This window comes from Anser brachyrhynchus (genome assembly GCF_964034855.1).
Source record: "Anser brachyrhynchus genome assembly, chromosome: 9".
Taxonomy (NCBI): domain Eukaryota; kingdom Metazoa; phylum Chordata; class Aves; order Anseriformes; family Anatidae; genus Anser; species Anser brachyrhynchus.
Window position 1 is genome coordinate 26,598,188 of NC_137703.1, and position 20,944 is coordinate 26,619,131.

General features: G+C 37.7%; 1 protein-coding gene across 4 annotated transcripts in view; it reads right to left on the reverse strand.

Moving 5' to 3' along the window:
* LOC308199573 (uncharacterized protein) overlaps positions 1–20,944 on the reverse strand; it is a 132,089-nt gene that overhangs the window by 82,828 nt on the left and 28,317 nt on the right. The window contains exons 1-5 of one of the 4 annotated variants that reach the window (XR_013954707.1): positions 17,930–20,941; positions 13,823–13,883; positions 12,910–13,026; positions 12,737–12,827; positions 8,010–11,932 (exon numbers count right to left, since the gene is read on the reverse strand). Coding sequence is in view for 2 of the 4 variants with exons in the window: in XM_080603929.1 (XP_080460055.1) it covers positions 11,881–11,932; positions 13,823–13,883 (113 nt within the window). In the remaining 2 variants the exon portion in view is untranslated. Of the gene's footprint in view, positions 1–4,816; positions 11,933–12,736; positions 12,828–12,909; positions 13,027–13,822; positions 13,884–17,929; positions 20,942–20,944 lie in introns of those variants that run through there. The other 3 variants (XM_080603929.1, XR_013954706.1, XM_080603930.1) reach the window with 3 other exon arrangements.

Sequence of the window (20,944 nt, forward strand, 5' to 3'; positions counted from 1 at the left end):
GGACACCCTGATTTCTAGCATTCTTTTCTTGGCAGCTGTTCACCTCTTTTGCTAAAATACTGGCCCCATAAAAAGAGTTGCCTGTCTTTCCTGTCTCAGATATTTTTTTCTCTATGATTAGAAAATTTATCAAAAAAATAAAATCTCAAAAAAATTATCTCCTTCAGACACTGAACTGCAGTATATGAACTGCAATGCTATGGGATTCTAAACTCTGTAATGATGATAGGAAACACCCTAACATCTATTGTCTAAGCACTTCTATTGACTAGCCAGGGCAAAATTAGTATCAGTAGCATTTACACTGTTCTATAAATGGCCTGAGCAAATCTTGTAACAAATCCACAGTATAGTTGGAACTCATCTGTTCTTTGCACTTCCTACTTTGCAGATGAGACAGTCTCAAAAGACAGGGTAGGCTGAAGACTGGTTGGACAACTCTATAAGAGAAGTCTCAAGACTCTTGTCATTCTAGCTGTCTAAATTACTTAAACAGGACTCAGAGGGATTTAAAGGGGAGAAACGACATGACAAACAATTATATTCTAACACACTATTTATAACAATGCCCTTTCAGATTACTGTTCCACTCAGACTGACACATTACTGTAATCCCAGGGATAAATCAAGGGACTTAAGAGTTAGATCGTGCACAGCTTGTAGGCATAAAAAAAAAATAAGAATAAAGAACTGACATTCAGGAAATATAGAGCGACTCAAGGATAAATTCTGCTGGGATGAGCTTAATTTATCAATGTCAATAACAACGGTGAACACATCGCAAGAATACATGCATATTAATTGAAAATAACTCAGATTAAATCACTGCAGTTTGACATTTGGAGATAGGCACTTTATCTTTTCAAGAAAGAGAGCACTATAAAATCTTTAATCTGAAAACACATCTTAATTGCATGTTATCACCTCCTAATTGCTTCTATATTATATTAAACATTTTGCTAATTACTAGCCTGATCGTGGTGTAAATAGCTTGAGGCTAGAGCTCATAACCAGCTGAAGACAACTGGGCACAATGAGGGCCACAAAGAAGTTTATCACTTCGGTGTATTATCACGGACTTCCATCATTATCAGTGTCTATCACTCTTTATCTCTGCTTCCCTTGTGAGATAAAGAAGAGAGGCAATAATGTAGATCGGAGGTTGGCTTGCATTTCAGTTAATCCATCTATTTCTAGCTCTAGATTTCTAATATTCCCTGGAGACAAAAGTTGTCTGCCTACTGCTGTCACTAATATACTGCTTGAAGACTGAGGCCAGAATGCTATTTGCTCTACCACAACGCTGGGTAATGGAGGTGCTCTTGGACAGCTGGCGGTGCACGATGCATCTGAATCCAAAGGACATGGATGAAATGCATTGCTGTGAGCAATCTACCCACTTAGCTTCAGAACCCACGTAATACACACACAATGCATAGACAGCATGGCAGGCAGCAGTTTGTGCATTCATCAGGAATGAAAATTATTTATGTATAGGTAATAAAAGTGATTATACAAAAATGCCAGGTGACCTAACAATGCAGGCACTCATTTGGGCAGCAACTAATAATATAGGCACAGTAATTGGTAATTACTGTTACCTGAAATTAGCAGACCAAAATATTTTTTTTTTTTAAAGGAAAACAATTTTATCCAACATCGCATTCAAGAATGAAGTGACTTTGTGAGTTACAAACTGCAAGGTAAAACAGAGCCTTATAAAACATGATTTCCATTTACCAAAGGGGAAAAAAAAAAAAAGGCGAGAGCAAATCATTTGGGCAGTACTCAGTTAAAATAGTTTTTCTTGCCTTGGCAGAACATAAATTTGGCAAGTGCAAAGAGAAGGTGGTGATACGTGGCCTATGAATTTTTCTCCCTCTGTTTAAATTCGACTTTCACTGCAGCTACTTAGTCTGGCCTTACTGTAAAATGCCAGAGGCCTAAGTTTGCCTCTGCTTATAAAAGCTTACTTTTTAATCCTTCTTTGCATTGTGGCAGCAGCAAAGGATCCATGCCTGGAGCTTCATTTGATAGAGGAAAATAACTCACAACTTCTTTTACTGAGCAGAAAGTTTACAAGTCAGGCAGAAAGAAAACAGACTGCAAATGAGGGAATATGAAAGACAGATGAGTTTAGGCCTGAGTCACGAGATGCCAAAGCAAAACATTCTCAGCTCCAAACTGTTTTTCTCACTGAAGACCACACTTCATGAAATTGCATACAATCAAGCAATAAGTAAGCAGTGCATAAATCTGAAGAAACCTTGCCCTCTTCTCCACAGAGGCTGACTCCTCAGTGTTGGGACCCATGACCCTTTCTCCAGCAAAACCAGGGGCACCATCCCTGCTTCGGCCTTTCCCCCTCCTAGGACCTTCACACCTCCTGGACTCTCTTCTATGCCATTTTTTCCATAATTTATTCCAAGAGATATATCAAACTTTACCTAAATTTCTGTTTTTCGAAGATTTGAACCTGTGCTTTCTCAGGGTTATCATAAAATAAGTCAGAGAAGTGCGGTTAAATAAGGCACAAGTGCTAACCCTGGCCCTGGACACTGCCTGTCGCTTAGCTCGTGCTCATCTCCCCTGTGGCTGCTGTGACTGCTTGCTGTCCCATCTCTGCACCACACTCCCTTCAGTGACTCAAGTTTCAGCGTGACATTGACAGGAATCTTGGGCTGTGAAAGACTGTGTGTCAAATCTTCAGAAACCGGGCTTCCTGTCAAAATTTCTCGGCTGCGATCATACAGAGGAATGAAATACAGCACAGCTAACCTGAAGGAGGCAATGATGCAGCAATGATGCACAGCTGTTTTATTGCCTGGTACAGGTAAGACATTTTTAGGGAATATATTCTGCCTTTTAATGAGCCCACAGCAGAAGGCCCTGGATTTATCTCAGCTGCCAGAATCCTTTCACTCTTTCAGGTTCTTATTATCTTTCTCTACTTCCTTCTCTCTTTGTTTCTAGGCTGTGTCTGTTAAAAGTGCCTCAGCCCCTTTCTTCAGCTCCTAAGCAGTCTTTAGAGGTGCCTCTGCTTTCCCCAAGAATTTCTTAATTTGCCTTCTTTACTTCCTCTTAAACCTATGGGAAAGCTGTGCTGTATTCTTGCCTGCCTTTGTATCCAAAGCAAGGAGAGGGAAAAATTTCCTGGTGGAATAAATATTCTGCCATGGAAGGCTGGTGCAAGGACAGGCCCCATGTGTGGTAGCACGTGGTTTTAAGAACATCTTATATTAAAAGACAGGGGTGCACACAGCTTAAAGGAAAGTCTGTACCACACAACACTGAACTTTTGCAAGGGCTTGTTTCTGTTGTTTTATTTTAAACCCATGTTACACAAGAGTTTTATGATATTTGCTTGTTTGTGTTTTCTCCTCTGTATTCACATATTTTATCTACACAGCCACTAATTCTTGATATAAATGATGCTAAGCAGTAAAGTATGGTCCATTAACTTGATTTTTAAAAGTATCTAAAATTTATGCAGTGATTTAAATAATAATATAAATTATATTAAGTATGTGCAGCAGCAAAGGGTACGGCCTCCTAAACAGAATGAATTTCTCCTTGGAGAGCACTGATTAGTTCATTTTTCCTAATGAATCTTCCGTTATAGTCAGAAGTTCCTTTTTTTCCCCCTCACTGTCTCACTTATGAAGCATGCATATGTATATATGTTAGTTCCATTTATATATTTGATAGCTAGATTAAGTGGTATCCTACTTATCCTACTTCACCTCCACAAAGGGCACAGTACTTCTCAAGGTGGTAGCTGCATTTCTTAGGTGGGGGAAACTGAGGCCAAGGTAGCCCATCTGTGGGTTCTCGACCTGCTCAATCTATGGGCTGACCACCTCCGAACATACAATCCGTTGCTAAAATAGAGTCTAGAGAAATGTGGATGAATACTGTCGTTTCTCTCGATGAAATGTATTGTTGAGGCCAATTAGAAGGTGTTGTCCATTAAAACTGATCTAGCAGTTATTGCTCTGTCAAAAAGGTGTAGCAGATGGCTTTGCACTGCTTTCTCGAGCATCTAGCAATGCACCTCTGCTTCTCCTCTCCCCTCACTCTACTTATTGACACCATGCTTCCCCAGGGCAGGGAGAAGTCCCCTTGTTGCCTCGCACGTGCTTTCCGTACTCCTAGACGACAGGCTGCCATCTGGCCTAATGAGCTTTGAAACACACTGCCTTCAAGATAACTTTCTTTTACTTGCAGTGACGTTCCTTTGGTGGTTGTTTACCAGCACCCTGGCCATTTAGACTGTAGTTTAAGATGCATCACGGTTGTTGTTTTTTTCCCCTAGAAATATCAATGTAGGTAGTGCTTTCCAATAAGTGGACATTAATTCATGCTAAATTACAGTGGGATTCCCATGAAATTACATATTACATCCACATGAATACTGAAAGAAATCATTATGATTAATGGTATAATTTATATGTGCACGTTGATGAAAGAATCATAATCTAGACTAAATTAGTAGAGATTTATGTACTAATAATTTTGTTGTGCTCTAAGGTCCAGATGAAAACCAACTAAGTGATGTTGTATTGACAGCCAGTTCACATTAGCATACCTTAAAGGGATAGTAAAACAGTATCAAATAAACAATTTCTAATGTACATTAACTTCATTTTACTTTTTTTTTTTCCCTGCAGAATCCTTATTTATGGCACTGCTAGGACTAACGTTTCCATCCCTTTCATCTTCACATATATGCCAAAGAATCTACGTAGATGAGATGAATGGAAATATTTAAACATAAAATAACTGACTTTTAACAGAGCAAAGTAAACAAACTGACCTGCTCTGCCCATGTGCTTCTGAGTGCGTGAAGGCCATGTGGCTGCGCGCAGGGAGGAGGAATTTGATGCCTTTCAAGAGAGCTGGTGCAGCTCTCCCCAAAGCTCATGGCACCCCAGCTCCCTACTGAGGACGGCCGTGGAAGTACCCTATGCTTATCCAAACTACCCGTGTTGTTGACAGCCACACCACACCTGAGCCACTCACCAGCTGTATCCCAAACATTCAGTGCACTCCTGTCTTAAACACAACCTTTATTGCTTTTTTATTGCTTAATGCAGACAATAGAGTCATGGAATTTGGGGAGTAAAGGCACCATGAAATGAATTCATCCTTGATTTGCCATATAGGAAAATACCAGCAGAAGCACCTTTCTCATTGGAAATATTTTTTGAAGTGTTTATTGCTCAAACTGAAGCACAACTGAAGCTGATGGTAATGCAGGCCTTTTGGAAACTCAGTCTGTGTTGCAGGGACCATGTACCAGTGTCACACAGTCACCTTGTGCAGTTCAAAATGCCGCTGATGGTAAACATATGAGATAAAGTGCATTACTTAATATTCTAAAGAGAGGGTTGTGAATCATTTTACATTAATCACTAAAGCAAATGTTTATAAAATGCATCTCTGTGTATAATCACCAGCTGATCTTACCTCTGAAATTCTTATGAGAAATAGAAAGTGGAACATACATTAAATTCTATTTCAGTTCCATTTTAAAAAGGATAAATTGCTGACTGGCAAAAATCTGTGATATTTTTTTCCTAGGATGCTCTTAGAACATCATCCTTTTCATATATTCTTTAAAGAAATAATCTAATTTAGTCAAAACAGTCCTATGTTTTTGCAATAACTTACTTTATTAATCTATAGCAACTCGGATAGGACTCCTCCCCAGGGAGTTGAGACTAAACTATTTGTAGTTTCCTAGAAGCAAACATCCCCTGAGCTCTGTGTCTGAGACTGTAGTGAGATGAGACAACAGCAGCACTACTACTGTACATTAGTAATTTAAACAAGATCCAGAATGTCTTCCCCTCCATCTTCCCTTTTTATGTTAAAATGTTAAAATTTGCTATTTTAACATTTTGCTGCTGGGGACACATTTTCTTTGTAGCGCAAATACGAGAGGCGGTGTTTTAAATTTTATACAATCTCAGATACATTAGTTTATAACAAAGACTGTTGGAGGATTAACTCTCTTCTAAAGGGAGCCCAATGTCAATTTGCAAAAGGAGAAATTACTAGTGGCAACATACTAATGATAAGCAGCCTTTTTCTATACATTTTACCTAGCTATTATTTATGGAACCTGGAGCCACCACTATACATTATGCAGAATAATACCAAACTAATTTTCAAAATCCTTGCTTAAAACTTAACTCAAGGGAAAGACCTCTTGATCTTACAAAAGGCATTATTGCCGGAGATTAAACTGCTTGATGCTATGTATTGTTCTAGCTGTAGTCAAGAGGGAATATTAATTGAGATGTTCCATGGATTACAGTGTGTATTCCACAGTGGTTTGCATGTTTCCTGGTGGTCTTTCCAACAGGAATAGCACAAATGAGGGGAATAAGACAGATCATTTTGAACCTTAGTTGTTAAGCCATTGTTCTGTCATGCACAAAAGGTAATGCTTGGTTGATTTGCTTTATTTCTGAGCTGTTCTGATTTCTTCCCTGTGCACCTAATCTCCGCCACTTCCTCTGTGAGTCATCAGCAGCTGGACCCAGTGAAACCACAGGAATTGGCTCCTGGTAAAGAGCTCTAATGGTGCTATTACTCAAGTTCAAATCTCTTTAAGCCTAGTAAAGAAGCATCATGAGTCATATGGTACAGACAAGAGTTCTTTTGCATTTGCTTCTTTAGGAAAATCAAAACCCATGCTTTGCTTTTTCAAAGTGATTACAATGGGTGGCTCCTGTACCTATCTCTCTCTGCCTGTCCTTTGCAGTAAGGATGAAATGTTATTTTTCTTTGAATTCCTCATTACTTTTTCCTTGTACTTAACCATTGTATTGTCTATAATTTAAAGCAAGTTCTTAAAAAATGAAACAACAAAAAAATTTACAACCATTTAGCTCTTCCCTTTCTGCTCGTTTTCATTGCACAGAAGTGCAATGTGATTCACACATCCGATTCAGCTGATTTGATTAGTTGTTGCTGCCATACACCTGCTGCTGTCACGGCAGTAGTCTGTATTTGTGGCATACATTCCTGCTGTCTGACAGAACAGGTGGATATTGTACAGTAGATTGAAAAGAATGGTTTGAATGGTAATTGTTCTGCATCCCTGTTACACAAACCCAGCAAAAGTTGGGTCCATAAAATGAGTCTCTCATGATTTGCCTGCAGTTACTAGGATGGTCACATATCTTATTTAAACTAAGGCCAGATTTTCAACTGTAGAAGAGAATAACATCGTCAAATGAAATGTATAGTTTGAGATGGTCGGACATTGTTCATAACCTCTGTTCATTTCTGATTCTCAGACTTTTCTATACAAGACAATTTGAAGACTTCGGAGAGCTCTGGGGGATCTCTTTGACTCTTGGTAGGAGTTCCTTTCCTCTCCTTCAATTAAAACAAGTCATCCTTAACATTTAAAAACGGTCCTTATTAAAAGAATATCTCAGTTATTATCCTCTCAGAGTAGCATTTTGCCTTCTGATGAAGTCTTGCATGCTGGTTGTAGGAGCTTTACTGAATTGTAATGTAATGCTGCTCTGCATAGTCTGTGACAGCATGTTACAATGGGCAGTAGAAGAAAAGGAAAAAATGAAAGAAAAAAGGAGAACAGGGAAAGGAAGGGAAAAACACAAAGGGAGATTATTGTTCAGTTTACTGAGCAGAGTAAACTATATGGCAGTTGACAGAGATCCTCTTGCAAAGTGGAGGGGCACCTCTGACTATCAAGGTCTTTGAATTATCTGTAAAACATGACACAGGGATACCCTGAAATTCCACATGCTTCATGAGTCGAAAGTATTTCAATGAAATAGTGAGGAACAACACAAGTAGCAGTTAACTGGTAGGAAGAACTGGAGAAACCAAATACAGAAAATACAAAACCTAAAGAGAGGTAAAATGAAACTGCAGTCTCTGAATCAGATCCTTTATTTATTAGCACAGTTGTATTTAAATGGATTAAGAGCTCCAACACAGGCATTCCCAAGTTGCAATCCACATACCACAAGTCATACGCAAGTGTCTGCAATGGTGGCTTGTGACCCCATGTAGCGCTCCAGGCTGAGACTGCTGTCACTACTGTTGCTGATGGCAGTAGCTGGCAAGGAAAAGTTTGAAAATTATCGTCCTAACAGACAAACAGCTTTCCCTTTCATGCAAGATATTCATTTTAGTCAAATAGTGTGCCTCATCTAAAGTACACCTATTATTCCTCCAGTTTGAACAAACCTATGTTTTTATACTATAAATGCGATCTAAATACCAACTTACCAGCAGTGCCAAAATTTAGAATTGATTACTTCTGCCTAAGCAAAGATAGTGCTATTTCTCTTGATATATTTTCCAAGCTAGCTATTAAATCAGTGGCAGATTGTAAGTTATGAATCTGCAGTAGAAAAATCCAACAAATATTTGAAGCCAATATTGTGCACATTTTTAATGTGCACTTTTTCAAATATGCTCATCTGAGCTGTTTGTTCTGAATTTGTTTTTCTAAAGGCAGGGAAAAAGCATAAACTGATAAAATTTTAGGTGGACTGCAATTCTCTAACTTGGAAACTTTACAAAGCTTTATGGCATTTATTTCAAATTAATTGATTCAAGTATTTTGTGTGCAAACTTTAGAATGATTAATTTGTTCAGCCTTTACCTTTTAGCTATACAGTTGACAATAGTGTTTTAAAAATTGTGATACTGACAATTTTCCAACTATCAGGTACATAGAGATAAAGCAGAACCAAAGAGCTTTCAGTTTTCATCCAATTCTAACAGATTTAGAATTCTAAACAGACGTATTTGTTTTACAGTAGAAGCTGGTTTCATATTCTCAAAAATGTAAACAATTTGCAGCTGCTTGATTTTTTGATACTATCATAAATATTCATGACAATTTTCCAAGATCCACAAATATAAGGTGACCGTACACCAAAAAAAAAAAAAAAAAAAAAAAAAAGACTTGGGTTGTATAGAGCACAAGTCATCACTTTTTCACCTTTCTAAGAATTACACAGACAGCTGCAAAGTCTGCGCTCCCCATCACATGCAGGGCTTCTGGCACATGTTTTTCTGTGTATTTTGAATAGAACCAATGAAAAGCCACTACATTAAAGCTGTGCTAGAGGAGAGTCTGATAGCATGGTTTTGGTACAAGTATAACGTCCCTGAGATAAATTGTTAGATGTGTGATCGATAGCTCTGAACACGACTTTTAATTACAGTACTACGTATTTTTTAGTTTGCACCACAACAGTTTTCTGGCCATAAGAATGGTAAGAAAATTGAATGCCAGTGGATGGAAAAATTAAAAAAATAATAATAAAAATCACAACTGGCAAAGCTAACTATTCTGTTTGCAATTGTATTAGTTGTTCAGCAAATAACGCTGACACTAAATTATACAAAAATATATCACATTCTGTGACATTTTATTACATGACAAGATACTGTATTATCCTAACTTTACGTAACAAACAGGTACATCTTGCTCACCTTTGCAAAGTTCTGTTTTTTTTCATACAATTTTCTCCTTCAGTATTTCCACATACAGTCTATAACAGGTAATGTTTGTGTTTCAGGTGAATTTTTTATGTTTCTAAAACTAAAAAAAGACTGTATACGGAGACAGTAATTGCATCAGTACCACCAGCCAGTCAGATAAGCCAGCGACGGGAAGGTAGGGGGTCCTGACTAATATGAGAAGATGTAAGAAAAGACTTGAGAAGGTGAAGTAATTCCACTCAGAAAGATGCAGGACTTTGAGGGAGTTGATCTTCAGTGGCATACATTGCTTAAAGTGATGCTGAATTACACCAGCTTGCCTTAAACATTTGGGTCATCTGATATGTAATTTAAGCACAGCCTACATGACCCAGATTTCTAATGATACATCTCAGCAAATAATGACTAAAATGACACATTAGTGACAAAAACCAGGATTTGTCCCCAGATTCATAGAACATTTTCCACTGAAGGACTGCATCCACAACACACTTTTTTCCTGGGGTAGTCACAAGGTATAAATAAATTACGGGTAATATTTTCGTAAGTACACATATGATTTAGAAATCCATGCCCCATTATTTAAATTGAACGAAAATGTTTAGAGTGATTTCAAAGAGACTGAGATGCCGAAGTACTATAAAAAAAAATCCCACTAGGTTCTTCTAACATTGAGTGTCTGACCATAAATGCTTAGACGTCCCTTTGATGGTCAGTGAGATCTAATCTACTTAGTATCCAAGCTGCTTTCAGAACTCTGAATTAGACCCCTAAACAACATAAGTGCTTTTGAAAATGAGAGCTAGCAAAATCTTGTAGATATATTGGTTTTGTAAGTTAAGAGTAGCTGAAAATCTTAGCTGTAAGGTTCAACAACTTTAGGAGCCCTTGACCAAAAACCAACATTCTTCACCTATCAACATGAGAATGTAAACTAAGCACAGTCCTATAAACAGAGAGAATTGTCTAAGTTGATTTTCTTTTTCTCACTTAAAAACATGCTCATATTTACAGACCTAGGAATATTTTCCAAAAACTCTTTGGAACTTTTGCATATATAACAGTAGCTTAATTTTTTCCCTTAAATATGCCAAGTACTTTCAAAATTTTCACCCCAATTAAACAAATGAAGAACGATCTCCTAAGAAGAGCTGAAACAACATTGTATATTTTGATACATTTTTTATATATATTTTTTTCTGATGTGAAGCCTTTGTAGAGAAGGCAGTGATGTGTGTTATATACAGTCAACTGACTATTCATGTTTACAGGATACAATCCTCCAGTATGAAAGGTCTAAATTTTCTTTTTCTCCCTGTGGATTAACACAATTTGTCTTAAGCCTATGAGACCTGGAGAACTACTGAAGTAAATTGAGAAAACAAATTTGACAACTAGGTACTAATTTTCCAAGCTAAATTTTTAACTGTGGATATGGGAATTCTCTATGACACTGAACACTATCCAGAAAGCTAAATGCTCAAAAAACAGTATTTATTGTTGGTATGAGAATAAGAAAATACCTCTGCCTGATTCTCCTTGAAAATATTAGTCAGGTCAGCGTAATGCAGTGCTGAGGATACTTGAGACAGATATATTATTTGTTAATGTTTACTTTATGATATGTATGCAACATTAAACACTTGGGTAGATATGCAGTTAATATGAAACCATGCCTAGGTACCTTTATGATTTTTTCCCGTCAAAGCACATACTAAACATACTTTCATGAAAACTACTTTTGGGAATAGAAAAACTGTGCACAGAGTGATTTTATTTTAAAACAAAATCAAATTTCCTAGCCTATTTCTCAGCAAGTCATATCCTTTTTACATTTCACAGAAATGACATGTCATTAGGAAATGATGCTACTCTTGGTTACGTGGGCATGTCATGTTACAGTACATTAGAAAACATGATGTGCTGACATAACCATGCATGACCATTATTCAAAAGACACGTTATATCCTGGCAGTTCAGTAAGAGGCATATTTCATTCTCAGCACACATATTCTGCACATATTATAATCTACACATGCAAAATGTAAAAGATAAGGAAAAAAAATAAACAAAAAAGGAAACAGTGCAATCATGAAGTCAAATTACCCTTTATTCAGCATTCATCCAACTTCACATCTCAGTCCCCCCTTATACTGCATATGCAGAGTTTTCAGCATAGTCCCTGAGTGATCATTTATGCAAAACAAACCTCAAAAAATACAAATAATTATTTTTGAATACTAGTAGAAAATAAAATCACCTTTCTTTACCTCCATAGCTGTTATAGTTATCTTTGGATTTTATTCTTTCTCTGCTTTTGGTGTGTGTTAACATCTGGGACTCATCACGCTGTCCGGCATTTCAACAAAGATGATGTCACCGGTGCCAAATACTTTGACAAACATGGCTACTGCATAAATCTAAAGAACTGAAACACCAGACAAATTATGTTTATGATTAGAGACAAAATGAATCGTTTGTACCATGAGTTTAAGAGTTTAAGTACTTTAAACAGACTTCCTTTCCAGAGGGAAGACATTGACTTAAAACTGTAAAAGCAAGCTTTTTTTTTTTTTTAACTCTGAGAGTTTGGAAGAGCTTTTGATCTTCCAGTGTTCGTTACAACCTTGGGGAAGGTTAAGTTAACCCTTTGAACAAACATTCCTACTGGCTTCCAATGCACTCCAACAAATTAACTTAACCGCTAGCTAAATTGAATTCAAACTGCTCTTAGAGAACATGAACTGACATAGCTCAGCTCTGATGACAGGGAAATGAAAAAGAGTGAATTTGTTGCTGACATGCACCGAGGGGCCCAAACTCTCAATTCCTACGTCGGTGTGATTTCACCGCACAGAAGGGTAGGCGTGCAGTTGGCCAAGGTGTGAGTTGTGTGCTAGCGATGCAGAGACCCACGACACTGAGCACCACCTGCAGTGCTGCTGGCAGGGCAGGGAGTGGCAGGACAGTGACAGAGGACAGCTCTGTGCTAGGTTGCCTGGCCCCACCCTGCCGAGGGAGCAGTCGGCAGCTGCGGAGACCACTCCATCTACCACCTCTTCTCCAGCCACATGGAGGAATTTCTTTCTTAGCCTTTTCTTCCTGTGCACCCATCCGAAACCTAGCAGGCCTTTTCAAGGATTGCTTTGTTAAAGATATAATTCAAAAGGGAATTATTCAGTTCAGTACTGACCACTCCCACCAAGAGTTCACAAAAGCAGCATGACCCTACCAGTCTAGCAGGGAAGGAGACTCCCAAGAATGCAGGTTTATCAAGTGGAACGGCACCGTATGTGTTGCATTTCTCTTCTGCCAATGTTCACCTATGATTACAGGAATTGTGATCCATGGTTTCCCCAATAAGAGTGCAAACAAAAAAGATGAATAACAGAGGCATAGAATCACCTGGTCTTGCTATCAAGCCTAAACCTGGCACAGCACTGATTCTGAAGGGCAATAAGTGCACAGGGAACTTCTGTGACATGGTCACTGATTCATATTACAGCCGGCTTAATCATGTAACTACCAAACAAGCAGAGAAAGATGTATTTCAGCTAATGTATAAAAGTGAAATTCTAGAATACACATAAAATGGTAAAAAAGCAAACAAATTACAATATAGCAAAGGTGTCAGATAAGGATTTGAGTCCTTTAATCACATTGCTAATAAAGTTTGAATAAAATTAAGTCACCACCATTTACTATACCAGACAGAGTACAAGTTCAAATATTAAGCTAAAAAATGATTAACTCAGCTTTCAGCTGGCTCCGAAAGCATTCATCTGCACTTGATATTGGTGAATACTTTCACACCAGCAACTATTACTTTCAGCCCTCGGGTACAACATCTTGCACCCAGAAGCAGCAGGAACACATTTTTTTTTTCCCACACACAGGAATATTAACCTTTATACGACTATAATATCTCCTTACGCTTAGCCATGCCAGTATTTTCCTTTTGCTTTCTACCATATGCCTTAGTTTAAAATCTCTCTGATAAAACTAAAAGGACAGGGAATTTTATAAAACAGAATAATCCTGCTGAACATGCAATTAATTAACTGAAACATGCAGATGGATATTTTTGAAAGCTCTTACAGGCTCTAGACAAACACAGTGAGATAACAATGGCAAATTGTTTGGCTTACTAATTGTAACCAAATGTATGCCATTCTATCAAAACATTCTCAGGAGGATATCAAAGACTCTTTTTTAAGTAAACATTTTGTGTCATCCTTTTACTGAATGGAATAAGGGTCTCTAATAAAAATAGTGTATATCAAGGACCCTCAAAGAGGTTTATATACGTATTACTGACCTTTGAAAATGCAGCCTGAGAGGTACATTAATAATTTCACCCAGCTGAGCAATAAACATTCCTGCCAAAAGAATTATGTAAAATTACATAAACCCTTTTTAAAGAGAATACGTTTCAAGGAGATGTAAAGTATAGACTCAGTTACTTCAGCTTTTTTCTTTTTTCTTTTTTTTTTTTTAAAAGCTGTGTTCTACAGAAAGCATTTTAGTGTGTAAAATTTCTCTCCTTGTAAAATACTCCAAAGAGAAGCCAAAATTCAAACCTGATTTTAATGCATAGTACCTAAGTGGCATATGGTGCAAACTACAGAAAGTTTAGCATTGAGAAATAAGCAAACCACAGCCAAAATAGAAAGACTTTTGACGTCTGAAGCAATTCATAGAACAGCAATGAACAGATAAAGGCAAATACTTTTTCATCATGGGATACTTTAACTTTTAAATAGAATATGTAATCCAAAGGGAGTTACCAAATAGTTAAAGCACTTGATCATTCTTAAAATGCAGATTGCAGTGCTGGAATGCTGAGAAAGAAAGGAAAAAACAAACAAACAAACAAAAGCAATTAAACACTTTTAAAAGAACCTTACAGTATAGCAATGGATCTAAGTCTCGGGAATTACATTAGTAAAACATTCATGCATGTTCCTGTTCAAACTTCACAGAAGAGTACTTTCCTTAAACAAATAGGCTAAAATTAAGAATCTTAAGGATAAACACCAGTGTTTTGTCAGATCTGTCTTCTGTAATAAGTAAATCTGTTCTTCAATTTTCCCCAAGATGCTCAAAAAATCCTTATTCTAAAAAATAGTAAACATTACATAAATTTCATTCACACAGAATAAATACCTGAATGGAAAAAAATATGCTGCCATGGGGTCTGAACTAAGAAGTTTTATGCATGAAACTATAGGGAATTTCAGCTTTGTACAATGCTGCAATAGTTCTTTCCTGGCATTTCTGAGAATTCCTAGTATAAATATAACAAGAAAAAACTGCTTGATTGCAACTTGATTTTTAGAATCAGAAAGGAGCTCCCTCAAACAGATTTTTAGCACAGATTCTTCTAATAAACCTGCAAAATGTTTTCTCAAAACTTTCTCTAGAGAAGCTTACAGGAAACTTGGACGAAATTTTCAAGATCCTAGAAAAAGTGATGACATTGCTAGTTACCAACTCATTCCTCATAGTTCTTTAATTAGTTCTGACATCCATGAGTCAAGGCTGCAGGAAATGCTCCCAATATTAGTGGAAAAACAGGTGTAAGAGGCTGAGATGGTGGCTGACAGGATTACCACCCTCAGAAAGGCAGGGTTGCCGTAATATTGTTTCTCTTCATCTTCCCTTTCTTTCTTCCTTCTAGGCGGTGAACAGACTGTAAAATGAGCACTACAGAAATGTGAAAAGAGAGAACTTTCTTCTGGTCCTTCTATCCTTTATAAATCTATCTATCTACAAAAAACAGAATAAAAATCAAAGTGCATAAAAGTTTTTGCATAAGAACAACCAGGCTGCAAGAGACCAAAGGTCTCTCAAGCAGAGTACCACCTCCAGCAGCAGCCAGTAGCAGAAACGTGGGGAAGAGCAGAGGAACCTGGCTTGTACTTAAGAGATCCCTCTGCCTGATTGTACTTTTCCCAGCCACTGGCACACAGTGTGCTTGGGACTTCCTTTGGTTGCTGGAGGCCAGGCTGTTCAGTAGCTCTCTCATGGCTCTCTCTTTATCCTCACTAACCTGTCACTTTTGCCAAGGGATAGTATAGGGCAAAACAGGGATGATTGTCGATGAGAAGAAAGAGCAAGAGGAAATTCTTTAAAGAGTGGTTGGTGCATGTGCTGCTCAAGAACCAAAGCAGAGGAGTAAGGTCCGTAACTCCAGAGAGGGAATTGCAAAGCCCCATGCAACTGTTTAGCCACTGAGGGCTGATCTACGTCACACAGGTTTAGCTGCACAACGTCCAGTCCTAACTAATTGCAGTTCTAATCGTAATCATTTTAGTTGTGATTTTTAAAATTATTGTTACTCCTTTGTATTCAGAAGGCTGGTAAGTTGTTGATCTTACAGAAGCATAGGCAGATTCAGTTTCTATAGAAAACTTAGTGGTATGTACAATGGGCAGTTCAAAGCACGGCACTAAACCATAGCAACAAGGAATTAAATTATAGTTAAGGGCATGACCTTCCTAGATGAAAGACAACTAACGGCATTTTTTTCCACAGATTTCTTTAAAATTTCATAAAAGAAAATCATCAACTAATGCAAGTGAGCCCTAGAGCTGCTTTAACATTAATTTCATTGGAGATGTGGTACTAGTGATATGACCAAAAGAATGAAATAATAGGAAATGGGAAGCTGAAATACTGGAGGGAAAAGAAGTACTTTTAAAATTTCTGCTGGCAGTATCCAATAATCAATTTAATAATTCAATGTCTAAAATGTTCCTCACAGATTTTTTTTTCAAGATTTGCTGTTTATTTTTACTTTCTACAGGCCTGATGTTTCCTTTCAGACTTTCCTTCTAGATTGGAGCTATATGAGACTGACAGCTTCGGAGGTATACAAAATCATTCAAGTAACCGTATATTCAAGGATTTGGTGCTACATTCCAGCTGTTCTTTGGAAGAGCAAAGGCTTGGGAATTACCACATGAAAAATGAAAAGAGTTGGCAAGGACTACTAATTAGTTTGGAAGAAACTGTAATATCATGATATACTAATAGAAATAAAACTGGCGAAAAGAAAATCTGCCTTTTCTTAGGTAGAATTCTTCTATGTCCCACCTCATCATAACAATGACCGTGTTAGAATTGCTCAGGTAGATAACAATCTGAAATTATTCATTAAGACAAATTACTACAACCTCCTGCCTATATTCATTCCAATTTTATTACTACGTAAGAAATCCCACTGTCTTCGCTGCAATTAATCAGAGCCAGTATGAGTGCAAATGGAAGAATCAGGCCCAATATAGCCACAGGACATAGATGTTTAGCAGTGGCTCCAAGCATACTTTCCCCCCCTCTTTGCTAAAGTTTGGCAGCTTTCTTTCAGTCCATTTCTATCAAATAGTTTATATTAATGAGATAAAGAATTTTATGGCTCACAGTCTGGAATGTCTTCCTCTAGATCTTGGAAAGATTTAACACAATGATGAATAAGCATCTTCAATTTTTAATTTATATTATTAAAACACTCTGTTATGATCAACAAGTTTGTGGGTTCATTTTAGTTTCATCTGAATGACAAACTATATTCTGACTGCAGCATTTCAGACTATACCTGCAAAATATCAGGCTCCAGATCAAGATAATTTTCTCCCTTCCTTTCCTGTTTCCCCCTCCTCCTGCATTCTTCTGCTATATTTTACTGCCCTTCTGAAAAGAGATTTTCTCCTTTATTTGTTATTTTCCCTTTATGTGCAGCCCTTCCTTCAGGCAGAAGTTTAGAATGTAGTTTTCTCTTCATATTGAAATTAAAATTCCATTGAATCAATTGAGCAGGAATGCAAATGTCTTCAGATATTTCTTTTTTTTTATTAAGGAGAAAAAATATTAATAAGTGTCTTAGCCAGAAAATGTACTCTGCTGCCACTGTGAACAACTCCACCTCCTCTCTGATTTCCTAGGCTGTGCATTTGAGCAACAGCTTTTTGCTCGCTGTTGTATTCTGGAACAGTTGAAATATTTCCGTTATCCTGTATGGCCAGATTGGAGTCACCTGCCAAGACAGGAAGGAGTGGCATAGCCTGGGGGCAGGTTTCCCTAGGAATGTAATAAGGTACCTGGTGCAGTTCTAAGTGGCCCCTCTCTTAATAAACCATTCATGTGCTACATACGGGATTCTGGATCTATTTTGCAGAGACTTCAGAAATGGCAAAGAGAAATGGTTTCAGCAGGAGATAATGGGCTTTATGACTTTTCCCAAATTATTCCCCCTTTTAGTAGCATCATCTTGTCGGGTGACATCTGGAATGATTAGAGGATGATATTTTAGACTGACAACTGGGCTGTCATTCACACTGTCAGTCAGCAAACATCCATGTTGCCCAGGGTTACAAAACTAGTTTATGCCTTTGTCCTGTAGTATTTAGTGCTGCTGATTCTATACCTTGATTTCAGATGAAGCGGTTCTGACAGCTAGTGCCAGAGGCAGGCAGAGAGCTCCTGTTGATGGTGGGAGTCCCGTGGTGCCTTTGTGTGCGACAGTTTTAGTGCTTCTGCGGCAGCCCATCAGGCAGGACATAGCCCTATAGTAGTAGGGTGGGTCTAGTAAGTTCCTCTGTTTTCAAAAAATAGAAGGCCAATATTTAATCTATGCCCTAGAAACACATCTAAGTATTTTAGGCTTAAGTATCTGAATAGGAGCTTTCTTAAACTACACAGTTGTCTGCAGAAATATTACCCTAAAGAAGACCATAATGAAAACCAGCCCAAAACAGCAACTTGAGGCTCTGAGGATAAGCACTCCCTACGCTTTCCTCAGTTTAAAAAAGCACCCTCACCAAATCACCAGCAAGAATAAAATAACTGTGCTCCACAGCAACACCTTCACACTGCACAACTGCCCCTTGTTACACAGTCCAAATACCTTCCTACTCACTCACTGCCTTTGTGAGCATCCCTGGCCAAAACAAAGGCCTCTGCTTTTAAATGTTTTTGAGAACCCAGCTTTGGGATCCAAAATCCAGATTTTCAAAGGGAAAAAGTACCAGCAGTTCTCAGAAACATCAAAGCAATTTTGTGAGTGTGTACCAACTCTGATATTCAAGACCTAGAACACTACCATCAGGAAATCAAGAACAGAAACACCAAAGACAGCTTCCCTGCAGGTTTCTTTCACTTCTTTTTGCTTCAATGTATTCTTCTGTTAACACTAAAATAATAACATTTCTTACAGGAACACTGAGCAAATGAGATGCTCACAAAACCTAAAAATTTATAACTAATGAACTAGCTGATAAATTAAGACAAAGAATGCTAACATCCAGTTTGTTATCAATGAGCAGCTAAGTAATTTGCTATTATTTCCAGACAGGTAACAGTGCAAGACATCCTAGCGCACTGTTTCACAGACCAGTTTAAAACTGATAACACGCGTCTGTGACATCTGCCTTCTGCAAGTAGGTTTGCAGTCTTGTCCTCAGAAAATGTAAAATGAAAAGAGTGTGCTCAAGGCAAATTTGCCTAAAAATTCAATAAAAGTGCCTTAAAACACAGTCAGAAGTTGCACAGACTGAAGGCAAAGAAGTCCTCCAGTAATGTTTCTAGCTAATGTTTCTGAAGCATGTAAAGAAGTAATCCAATTTCATAAATAAGCTGGAGAAAAAGGATGCCTTCCAAAAATATTTTTGCCTATTGTATGCATGTGAGAGCATAATGTCCCTACTTGGGTCTGTCTTGCGGCCCCTGTGTACTTTATTCCTGGCGCTCTACTACAGGATGTTTACCAATTACAGCAGCAGAGAAGCTGAAAGTGGAACAGAACAAGCATTTAGATATGTGTGGACAGGGTGTTGAAACAAAAAGAAAAAAAGCTGTTTGAAGCATGCTTTTGTAGCATTGTACTGGAGCTCAATCCAACGCCCCTCTAAAGAGCAACAGGAAAGCAAAGCAATCACTATAATTTATTTACACTAACTTTTTTAATAGTTCAGTGTGATTCTTTCCGAGTAGCATCTCACAAAACTGGTTGTTAAGTATAAATTAAAACTACTCAAGAGGTAATATTTGTAAAGCACTTTTGCATCCACAGATGAATGCTGCTGTATAATATGAACATTGACATATTTGACAAGGCAACAGCGTTAAGCGTGATACAGAGTCAGACTAAAGATTTTTTTCTTGTCTGAAAAGCCCTTGTTTTGTTACTAATATTAGAGCTACAGAGGCCTATTTGACAAAAAGCACCTCCTAATTTGAGAGCTGTAGCTCTTACACTCCATAGTAGCAGCTATTTACCTGGTTGGCTCACTCTTCACAAAATGTGCCCATTAAGCTCAGGGTATAAAGCCAAAAAAAAAATAACAGCCACTCTACTGAGCATGACTGAACAAGCAACTGTGCTGGTATGTGTTTGATAAGAGACAGCAGAGGAAAAGGATATAAACCTTGGGTTGTAAGACAGGAGTTTACATATTCTATTTAGAACAATAGGGAAAGCTATTGACTTCATTGGGAATAACTCATAGCAGCACAAATTCTCTCTGGTTGCAGGTGTTTGGAGGATTTTCCCTGAGGGAAGTTTTATGATATATATATATATATATACATACATACATATACAACACCAGTTTATGTCAAGGGAATTTATGCATGCATTCTCAACCGAGAGTAAATTTTAGCCCTTTTCTTGTTCACTGATGTTACACAAGCATTTTCCTGGCTTGTCAGGGCTAAATTAAATTGGGCAACGTTCTGTGTGTGTTTGATGTCTGCTAAATGAAGTGAGCTTCCAATTCGTCATATTTACTCAAGCTCACTCAACTCTCGTAAAAATTAAAATGTTCCAGTTAATTTAACGAGATAATTTAGCTTCTCTCAAATCTTTCTTGCTCAACATTTGTTGCTGTTTAGAAGTGGGGGGTATGTGCTGCCATGTAATTCTTTGGACAGCTCTGAGGACTTAATAGTTAACAGTAGACATTTTAGGTGCTGGTCTGACACTGTGTTTAATCTCAGATAAGTTCCTGAGCTGCCACTTGAGAGGGAAAGTCTAGGATCAGGCTCTTTGGATTCATTATTTAAAGAAAAGGGGTCACGCAAAAAGCCACTGAATATTTAGGAAAGAATCAGGGTGGATAAGGTAGCAGCTCTGTTGAGAAATAAAAGCTTGCACACTGAATAACTTGGATACAAATGGAAAGTAGTGAAGGGCTCTGAGAACCAAAATAATCAACATATCCACACCTAAAGCTATTTACGCTTGATACTTGGAGATAACAGCTCTGTCCTGAGATGAATGTCTGCCTTGATCTTGCAACTCTCTTACATCAATCTAGACAAGGAAGCCAAAACATCATGCAGTATTACTGGTGTATATGTGCTACAGTCCACTGAAATTAATACTTAATGAAAGGAATCAAGAGCAATAATTTAAGATTGCCCATACCTATAAAACAGAGAT